At 46.1% G+C, this 10,958-nt stretch overlaps 1 protein-coding gene across 1 annotated transcript in view; it reads right to left on the bottom strand.

The window, feature by feature from the left end:
- Window positions 1-9,640: 9,640 nt before the first annotated feature.
- The window catches only part of C7H10orf143 (chromosome 7 C10orf143 homolog), a 55,340-nt gene continuing 54,022 nt past the window's right edge, over window positions 9,641-10,958 (bottom strand). The window contains exon 4 of the mRNA XM_074078042.1: window positions 9,641-9,730. Within this exon, the coding sequence (XP_073934143.1) occupies window positions 9,656-9,730 (75 nt within the window). The 3' untranslated portion in view covers window positions 9,641-9,655. The remainder of the gene's footprint in view (window positions 9,731-10,958) is intronic.

Genomic DNA, 10,958 nt, shown 5'->3' with positions numbered 1-10,958 from the left:
TGATTTCCCTAAATTTGAACAATTATATTACTTCTGAAGAAAAATTTCCCAACAAAGACAAGATAGCAACCACATGCACTTACACGTCCAGCTCTGTGACACTTGGCCTGCTCTCTCTTTGTAGTGGCCCTGAGCTGCTTCTGAGAGAGGGGCATCAGAACTCGCTGTGCTAAGGGCCAGGACAGGCATGGTGTGTGGTGCTGGGTAGGGCAAGGGCACAGCTGGGAGATTCCCACAGATGGAGTAGGGTGCACAGGGATTATTCCCAGGCCTCTCTCCACACCTTCATGGTCCATTCATCTGCCTCCTCCAAGCCCAGCCCAGCCAGGGTGTGCCCAGACATAGAGACACAAGTCCCATTGAAGGGCTGGACTGCTATCCTTAGCCAGGTTCTGACCCACCCAGCAGGATGGGCTCCTCTTGGTCCCAGCTGTCTCCTCCGTGCCAGTGGAGGTCATGATAGTTATGTCCTGACAGGGCTTGACATCCTTGATCCAAAGTGTTCTTGTGTGAGAATCAGAAAACGGCCCCTCCCGAGCTCAACTTCTGCTGTACTTCCCCGCTCAGGAAATCATCCTGTAGCTGCACACTTTAGAAGACAGCGCTGCCAATGGGGGAGGTCACCATGTGTGCTGACTCCCGGCAGCTTAGACCCTAGTGCCCACTCCTCCATGTGTGTGATGCCACACCAGCTGCCCCTGCCCTCACAGGATGAGCCAGGAGCCAAGACCAGGGTGCATTTCTTCAGGAAATTTCTTTTGGGTTTTCCCTGCAAACCCAAAGCCCACCCAACCTTAGCACCATTCCTCTAGCCCTGTCTGGCCGCCTTCTGCATGTGCCCATGGAAATGGAAATGGCCAATGGAAATGGCCTTGGAGGACCCACCTGGCACACCTACCTGAGAATAAAACCAGCACCTTCTCACCTTGGAAATTCTTGCCACTGGTGAGGACAGCAGGCATTGGCGAAGTTGAGAGGTAAGAGGTGGCTGGAAGTTTGTTTTCTTTCACATCTAGTGTATGACCCTGGGGAAATGACCTCCTGCAACCCAGGTTCCATCCTCTGTAACTGGGACCATTACCTCCGTCTTGCAGATGTGGTAAGGATCACAGACCAGGGAGAGAGAGCTTCGGGTGATGCGGCTGGCACACAGGACCTCCCCAACCCCACTCAAGACTGTCAGTGACAGGTGCTTGTTTCAGGGCAGTGAAGGGCAAGTCTCTCTTCTAGGCTTTCTTTGATTCTATGACCAAACCCAAGCAGGAGCATGACCAAGATTTAACACAGCAGGGAGAGTGCATTGGCAAGTGTTATGCATTGGCAAGTGGGGACAGTTGAATTGTGTCCCCAAAATTAATAGGTTGAAGCTCTGTCACTCTAGCATCCAATGTGACCATATTTGGAGATGGAGTTTAAGGAGGGAGATTAAGGTTAGGTGAGTTACATAGGGTGGAGCCCTGATCCAATAGGACTAGTACGTATTTAGGAAGAAGAAAAGACCCCAGTGTTGCCCACACACACAGGAAAGGCTGTGGGAGGACACAGGGAGATGGACCAGGAAGAGAAGCCTCGCCAGCAGTTAGCCTGGCTGGCACCTTGATCTCAGGCCTCCACCCTCCAGAAGAGACAATGACTGTCTGTTGCTTAAGCCACCAGCCTGGCATGTTTTGGTATGTAGCTTGAGCAGACTAATGCAGCAAGCCTCCTTGGGCATATTTGTCCAAGATGGTTGTGTTTTTAAAAGTGAAGGATGCTGTTGATGGACCCAACATTGGCGCGGCTGTCTACATGGCTCCCTGCTGCTTGTACAGTACAGAACAGAGGAATCTTGGAGTTCTTCAGATCCTCTTCCGGAACGTGGGACAATGCACCCCTCCAGAGTATTCTCTACCCACTGATTTCAAGAGGTATTCACTGAGGGTAATTTTTCGTCTCTCTTTGAAATGCATTTGAAAATGGATGTGTTGTTGATTCTGGGGATAGCAAGTACTCCCAATTACTGGGATGTTCTCCCAAATTTGAGATGTTTTTTCCCCTTTCCACTTCTGATACCCCATGCAAATGATCTCAGCATTCAGCTTTGGATCAGAGGTGCATTCTGGCTGGTGTGAGGAGAGGTAGAGCAGGTAATTTGGGCACTGCGTCAAGGCAATAAAAACCTCTCTGTGCCATCGAAATATATAAAGGAACAAGGACAGGAGGCCAGCAGCACTGAAGCCATTTACTTCTGGGTTCCAATGAGAAATGAGCCTATTTGTCAGGTGAATATACCATGGGGCTAGGGGCTGACCTACAACAGTGAATGACTCCCTGAGCCAGGACTGGGGCCAAGGTCCACTGGGCTTTCCACCTCCTCCACCCATCTCTCTGGTTCCCCCAGCCCCGTATCTGTGGTCATGAAGGAGGTCATATGCATCCAAAGCCGCCAAATAAGAGCAAATGTCATGGCAGGACCTGGCACCAAAGGTACTGCCCAGTATAGAGGGACAGAAGGCCTAAAGGGACTCACTTGTCCTCAGCCTCTGATGGACGAGGAGGGGTTGTGACAGCTATGCCCTGACAGGGTATTGGCCATGCCTCTTAATCCAGACTATGCCCTTTCTTCTCTGCTCCCCTTTAACAGCCCTTCCTAGGGAGGACAGACCAGGCAGCAGAGCCCATGGTTGCAGGCCTGACACAGGGTAGACCCTTGCCCCCCATGCACACCTGTGCCTGCACACCAGGGCTGAGTCCTAGTCCAGCTGGGGGACAGGAACCCAGGTTCTGCTGCTGACGCTGTTGGGGTGAGGAAGGACGGGCATACTGATTCCCACCCATGGGCCTGTTCCTTTGGGATAAAGCAAAAGCTAGAGTTAGCAGGAGCCAGGACCACAGGGGTGTGGGTCAGGGTCATGGTTAGAGCTGAGACTCTATTAGGTTCAACTTCAGGTCCTGGGATAACTCACTGCTGGGGAGTGTCCTGAGTCCTGGCATGGCCCACTCCCCAATCCTGGTGCTCCCCTTGTTTGGAGTAACTAATACACTTCCCCAAAGCCTAGGTGCCACTCTGTGTTTCTCAGGGGTAGAGGTCCCATGGATGTGACATACAATTTCAACCGACAGGAAGACTTGGCAAGGGGCCATCCTATCCAGGATTCACCTTCCTGGAGCAAGACTGGCCACTGGGGTACACACCCTTCTGAATGCATCTCCTGGCCAGGATGAGAGATGGATTTTGGGAATTGTGGGGGATGAGCATGGCAGGGTCTCCCTCAGGCAGATGAACCCAGAGCTCTACTTAACCTGGGAGGGGGCCAGAGAAGGAAAAGCAAGGGGTGCTATTTGTGGACAGGGTGACCCAGTGTGCAGGCCCAGAGTCTATGTCACCATATCTGGAGGACCAGGTGACATGAAGGTGTACGATCTGATGTGGCTGCTGACAAGCTCCCCCACTGCCAACTCATGGTGATATTGATTATCACAGGTAAGATGCCATTAACAAAGGTCTTGGGGTCTGGAGCACTTGGGGAGAGGACAGGGCCAGTGGCCAGGCCAGCTCCTCAGTCAAGACCCCTATAAAAGCTGCAGAGACCCACCTGTTTCAGTGGGGGCAGCATAAATCTGGAGAAGCACATGGAGTGTGATTCCCAGAGACCAGTCCTTGCTTGGCCTTGGTTCTCCCTAGAGTCCTTGGACACCAGCTTCTGGGTGAAGTAGTTCAAGGTCAACTTTCCCTGTGATTGTCATAACAAAGTGCCAACAATTGGGCCACTTCAAACAAGTACAGAGTTATTCCCTCACAGTTCTGGAGGTCAGAGTCCAAAGTCAAACCATGTGCAAGGCTGGTTCCCTAGGGAGGCTCAGAGAGGGCATCCATCCCAGGCCTTTTTCCCAGCTTCTGGTGACTGCCAGCGGTTCTTGGTGTTGCTAGCCATGTGGTTACGTCACTGCAATCTGCCCTGATCTTCACAAGGACTTCCCATCCCTGGGTCTCTGTGAATTGTCTTCTGACAATGCTCTCATTAGATTCGGAGTCTACCCTAGGCCAGGACGACCATGATTCCTACTTCCATCTGCAAAGACAGTACCTCCATAAAAGGCCCTATTCTGAGGTTCAAAGTAGACAGGCACCCCACAACCCACTGTGCTGGGTGTTGGCTTTGCTTATCCAGCCAACTGTGGCAAATGTGGACATTGTTCTCCAGAATTCACTCTACGATCAGAGTGGAGAGTACAGGAGAAAGTGATGCTACTGTTCTCTATATTTTCTAACCTCCTTAACTTTGAATTAAGTAACTGGAAATTATTTTAATTTTCTCTTGCTGTCATAATAAATTATGCAAACAATGGCTTTAAAATAAGACAAAATTTATTATTTTATAATTCTGTAGGTCAGTGCTCCAACTTGGGTCTCTCTAGGTGCACATCGGGGTATCAGCAGGGCTTCATTCCCTTTACTTCTCAAGGGTGGGGTGGGGTGATCTGATTCCTTGCCCTCTTTGGTTGCTGAGGCTACCTGTGTTTCTTGGCTGTGGTTCCTTCCTCTGTCCCACAAGCCAGTGATGTCCGGTGGAGACCTTTACACATCCAACTGCCTCCTCTCTTCCCCTCTTTCACTTTTTGCTGACCTGTGTGATTACATCACATCCAACCAATAATCCAAGATAATATGTCATCTTAAAGTCATCTGACTAGCAGCTTTAATTCTATCTGCAACCTCAATTCCCTGTGCCATATAAGGAACACAGTCACAGGTTCCAAGGATTAGGATATGGGTATGTTGTGGTGGGAGGGGCATTATTCTGTCTACCAGAGCTTTTCCTGGGTATCTTATTGTTATTGATTTCCAACTTAATTCCATTTTTATTAGAGTATGTCCTCTGCATTATTTCAATCCTTTACCACTAGCTACGCAGCCTGGGATGTGGTCAACTACTTTTAAGAACCCACTAGGTGCCCTTGAATGGAATATGCAGGGCATAGGTAAGAACCAGTTAGGTCAAAGTCATGGGTGTTTTCACATCCCCTATGCTCTAATTGAAATTTTCCATTTGTCCTATTGATGGCTGAGAGATGGCTATTAAAATTTCTAAGATTGCAAAATTGTCTGTTTCTTCTTTAATTAGGTGCATACACATTTACGATTTGCCTTCCTGATAAACCAACTCTTTCATCATTATGGAATGTCCATCTTTATCACCTTTACTGCCTCCGTCTTGAAGTCTGTTTTGTCTGATAGTCATGTAACCATGCTATCTTTCTTCCGCTTATTATTGCACACCTACCTGTTTCCCACTGTTTATGTTCTAGTGACCGGAGTTTTCCTAGTCAAAGTAACAGATTTAAAATAATTCTTATAAGCAGTCCTGGCTCTTTAGTATATTTTTTACTTTTAATTGTGATAAAATACACAAAATCTTACCACGTTAATCATTCTTGAAATGCACAATTCAGTAGTTAATACTATTCACATTGAGCAACAAATATCTAGACTTTTTCATTGCAGAACTAAAACTCTATACTCATAAGACAAAGACTACTCTTTTTTCTCTGCCCTCCCTCCACGATGCTACTTCCTGTGTCTGAGTCTGACTACTCCAGGTGCCATAGGTAAGTGGACTTATATATGGTATTTGTCTTTTTGTGACTGACTTTATTCACTTAATATAATGTCCTCCAAGTTTACCTATCTTGTAGCGTGTGTCCAAATTTCCTTCTGTATTAAGGCTAAATGACATCCCACTGGTATGCATACCATGTTTTGTTTATTCATTTGTTGGTTGATGGACACATGGGTTGTTTCTACCTTTTGGGCTACTATGAATAATGCTATTATCATAGTTAAGAGTATTTTCTTGAGAGCCTGCTTTGAATTCTTTTAGATATATACTCAGAAGTCGGGTTGCTGGGTCATATGGTGATTACATGTTCATATTTTAAAGAACAACCAATGGTGGCTGCACCATTTTATATTTCCACCAGTATCTTCCTCCCTCCCTTCCTTCCTTCCTTCCTTCCTTCCCTCCCTCCTTCCTTCCTAATAGCCATCCTAATAACTGTGAGATGTAAGTCTTGCTTTTCTAATTGATTCTGACAAACTCTGTTCTTTAATTACAGTGTTCTGTTCACTAATGTTTAACATAATTTAATATGGTTAGATGAGGTTGCTAATTTACTATTTGCTTTCTGATTCTTCCTGTTTGTCCTCTTCACTTTTTGCCTTATTTTGGATTATCTGGATATTTTTAAAAATTCCTAATTAGTCTACTGTATTTCAGCTGTAACTCTTTAAATTACACTATTAGTGGCTGCTTAAGAATTCAGATATACATAATACCCATCCTAAACATTTCAGATTAGTTAATGTCATATCACTTTACATGAAATACAGAATACTTATAATTCCACATGTCACCATCCATTCTTTATGCCATAGCTGTCATTATGTATTATACCTACATACATAATACCTCCTGTAAGACAAGACAAGGTGGTAGGATTTTTTGTTGTTTTGCTTTACACAGTCTTTCATATTTGAAGGAAATTAGGTATTAAAAGTCTTCTATATTTGCTCCCACATCTTCTCAGTTTTGACATTCCTCTTCATTACTTCCTAATTCTGAATTTCTAACTGGTATCATTTCCCCCCAGAGCACTTCTTTCAGCATTTCTCATAAAGAGTAACAAACTCCCTACACTTTTCTTCACCTAAATTTTGCCTTCATGCTGGAAGGATGGTAACCCCAATTGCAGAAGTCCAGGTTGACAGGTGTTTCTTCAGTACTTTAAGAATATGGTTCCACTGCCTTCTGGCCTCCATAGTTTCAATGAGAAGTCTGCAGTCATTGTCCTGGTCACCCACATAAACAGAGTCCAGTTTTCTTCTGCCTCCTTTAAGGATTTCCTCTTCCTTTTGATTTTCTCAGGCTTGAATTTCTATATTTATTCCATTTGAGGTTTGATGAGTTTTGTTTTTAATCTCAAATTTAGGGATTTTTTTTGGCTATCAAGTCTTCATCTACTTTTTCTCCATTCTCTGCTTCTTCTCCTAGGACTTAAGTTTCATATATGTTATACCTTTTGATACTGTCCTGCAGGACCTAGAACCCTGTTATTTTTCAATTTCTTTTTTTTCTCTGCTTCAGATTGGATATATACCCGTCTTTCACTCATTATCCCCATCCTGTTATTAAACCAATTTAATAACCAATTGCTTTTTAAAAACCAATTGCTTTTATCACTTCTAGTTCCAACTGATTCTTATGTTTAGCTTCTATTTTTAGCTGAGATTTTAAATCTTTTTCACAGCTAGCATATTTTCCTTTACTTCATTTGGTATAGCTGTAACATCTTTTTTCCTTTTAAGATAGGATCTACTAGGTAGCTCAGGCTAGCCTGGGATTCTCCATCTTCCTGGCTCAGCCTCCCAAATGCTGGGGTTGCAGACACATGTTACCACATCCAGCTATATCTTTTTTAAAAGCTTTCTCATCTTATTTTAACCTCTTGATTATCTCGGGATTGTTCTCAGTTGGTTGACTTTTTTCTTGAAACTAGGTTACATGTTCCTGATTCTTCATCCTGAGTATTTGGAGTGTGGATTCTGTTGTAATCATCAACAGAATTTGACTTTTTTGTTTTCACAGTTAATATGTTGGACATCACTGCTAACTTGGTCCCTTTAGTACCAGCTTCAATCAGAACCCATATCTCTTTTCCTTAGCTAAACTGCTCTGAGTCTTCCTAAAGGGATGCATGACTCAAGGTCAACCAGAACCTTGGGTAGAGCTTGCTTTTTCTTTCTTTTTTTTCCAGCTTGGGTTTTCATTTGCAGGACCGTTCAGTTCAATGGGAGTTGCCCTGAACACACCCATATGTTTGTTTTTAACTCAGATGCTTTGTCACCTGTCACAAAAAAGGGAGGGCAATGAGCAGGTGACTCAGTAACAGGTGGAAAGTCTTCAGAAGAGGTTGAGGAATAAAGAGCCAATTCCAAACTGAGGCAGGGGCAATTATGGGCAAACCTACCTGTATGAGTCTGCTGGCAACAACAGTAAAGTACCACAGACTGGAGATGCCACTTATCTTCACAAGCTCTGGAGGCCGGACATCAAGACCAAGGTGTAGGCAAGTTTGGTTTCCTCGGAGGCATCTCACCTTGGTTTGCAGATGGCCCTGCTCCTGCTGTGTCCTGAGATGGTTGTCCCTTGGTCTGTGTTATCTGTGTCTTAATCTCTTTTTATAAAGACACCAGTAATATTGAATTGGGGCCCACCCCAATGGCCTCATTCAACCTTTATTACCTTTAAAGAATCTATCTCAAAATAGTCACAATCTGATTAACTGGTGATTAGGACTTCAACATAAATTCTAGGGGGACACAATTCAAACCATATACCTGCCTGTGACAGGCTGCCTCATGGGCCCTGTGCTGTGGGATTCAGGCACAAGTCTGGCTCCTCATTGTCTACGTGGGGTTCTCACACAGCCTGCCTCACTTTATCTTCCCCACCATCCAGGGTGGCAGCTATCATGGTTCCCATCTTGCAGACATGAAAATGACACCACACACACACTGAGAGGTGAGTAGGCCACTCCACATGAGCACTCGCTCCAGACTGACTGGCTCCTTACATGGATTAGCTTCATTTTTGTTTTAGGCTACTTCAGTTGACCTGCCCAATGGCACCTGCCTTAAGTCTATTCAGGCTGCCCCAAGAATGCTATACACTGGTGGTTTAAACAACACAAAGTTATTTTCTCCCAGTTGTGGAGGCTGGGAGTCCAAGATCAGAGTAACTGTGTGGTTGGGGTCTGGTGAGGATCCCCTACCTGTCTTGAAGGTACTCCCTGTATTTGTCACATAGTGGAGAGAGAGGGTGAGTATCTCTTCTTATGAGGACATGAATCCTGTCATTTCAGGGCTCCACTCTTATTAACTCATCTGACCCTAATTACCTCCTGTAGTCCCTCTCTCCAAGTATGGTCCCACTGGGCATTAGGGCTTCAACACATGAGCTTGGGAGCATGGTTCAGTTCACAGCATTTTCCATTTCTTCTTGTGCTCTGATGAGGAAGCTGAGGCTCGAAGACACAGGCACAGACCTAGTGAGTAGCATGGCTAGGTACCTCCTGCCCATGCCAGGTTATCTCACCAGGAGCCTGGTTGGGGTCTTGAGTACTGGCCTTCTAAGCCACTCTCAGACCTCAGGACCTCCCATCACAGAACAATGGCATGTACCTATAAGGCCAGTTTGTGGGTTCTCTTTTCTGTCTGAGGCTCAGCATCTGTTTCTGCCTCCCCCACAAAGCCTAACCCAGAGGCAGGCAGTCAGCCCCCTCTCAGCTCTCCCAGGCACCAAGGACCTGGAGCATTTGTAGGTGCCCTGAGAGGAGCAGCAGCTGCACAGAGAGCATCCCATTATTTGAGGGTATTTGACAATCAAAGGGAGAAGCCCATGTGGCTCTGTGGTAGTTATGATAACTCTTCAAAGTGTCCCCAAATGTGACATAGAAGCAGGCAAGACATGCAGTCCCCTATGTGCACATAGTTCATGCTGCTTTCTCTCCAATGGACCCAGATGGGGCCCAACAGGATCTGCAGAGTGTGGCCTGTCCTGTCCTGGGGCACTGATGTCCCTACTCATGGCTTACCTTTCACTGGAAATGAAAACCCCTATAGAGGTGTGTTATGTCCCATGTGGAGGGAGGCTGGCTCTTCCAAAGTGCAGACACAGGGGTGAGGCAGCACCTGGGAGAAGCAGAATACCAATGTTTTGAACAGTTTGGCCTCAGTGTCATGTTAGCATATGGATGATATGGAAGATTGCCCTTGGACCTGACAGAGAGTCTGGGTGGAAGCCCTAGGGATAGGGCTATGGCCTCTGTGCGAGAGGGGTGGATGTTAAAATTCTCCAGCATCAGGCTGCAGGTACAGGGGCATTTACACACCAAGGGACATTTTACCTGAGCCCTGCTACTCCATCCCCCACAGCTGCACTCAGCCCTTATTTGCCTCAGTCACACTGGAGAGCAGCCAGGCAACCCATGACCCTGATAAAGTATTAGATTAGCAAGCAGATTTAGGGAAGGATCACTCCCCATTCCACACCTGACAGCTCCCTGCGTTTTGAGGGGTTGTGGGCTCCAGCTCCAGGGAGACACAACTGGCTCTGTCCCTGGTCTCACCACCCCACAGATGGAGATCCCATTTGTAAGGTGTGCATCCCCATGAAGGAAAGAGGGGTGCAAGTGCCTCTGGGTGGGGTAACTGTAGCCCAATGAATAACAGAGGGTAGAGTCACAATAGGAAGATGTGCAATTACAAGGACAAAAATACCCCAAGGAAATCAACACGGGGCTTATTAATATCGGACCCATAGGTGACAACTGTCAGACAATCGGTCAACAAGGAGCCTCGTGTCTGCGTGATCCCAGCTAACCCGTCATGATCTTTATGAAGTGTCCTTCTGGGGGGTCCAGATCTTCAAATACGAGGGACGACCCTTCCCTTTTATTAGCAGCTAAGCTCTTTATACTTTTACTATATTGCGGCAGGTTAGAAGTCTAAGCTTTATTGTCTTATGTTATTGAAAATCCAGATTCCGGCAGGCTTCTCCCTCAGGTCAAGCTTTGTCTGCGAATACATTCTCATTTTTCCATGTACAGAGACTGTCTGGAGAGGGGCAGAAAAGATTATGACTGTAATATACTTAAATCCAATTTATTTGCCTGGCCAGAAACTTCCACCCTCCACAATTGCTTCCTACCCAAGATGTTGTCTTTAATTCTTTCATGACAGGGAGAAACATGGGTTGCCAGCTTCCAGTGGGTACAGGTACAGAGACAAGTGTGATCCCACAGCAGCCAGGCCAGCAGGGGACAGATGGGTCTGAGAAAGGGGTCCAGTGGCTGACTGGAGTTTCTGGTTCACGACCTCCCATTTGCTTATGAGAAACAGGTCTTTGACCACGTTTAGT

The sequence above is a fragment of the Castor canadensis genome, chromosome 7 (genome assembly GCF_047511655.1).
Source record: "Castor canadensis chromosome 7, mCasCan1.hap1v2, whole genome shotgun sequence".
Taxonomy (NCBI): domain Eukaryota; kingdom Metazoa; phylum Chordata; class Mammalia; order Rodentia; family Castoridae; genus Castor; species Castor canadensis.
This window is presented reverse-complemented; position numbering and strand designations above follow the sequence as displayed.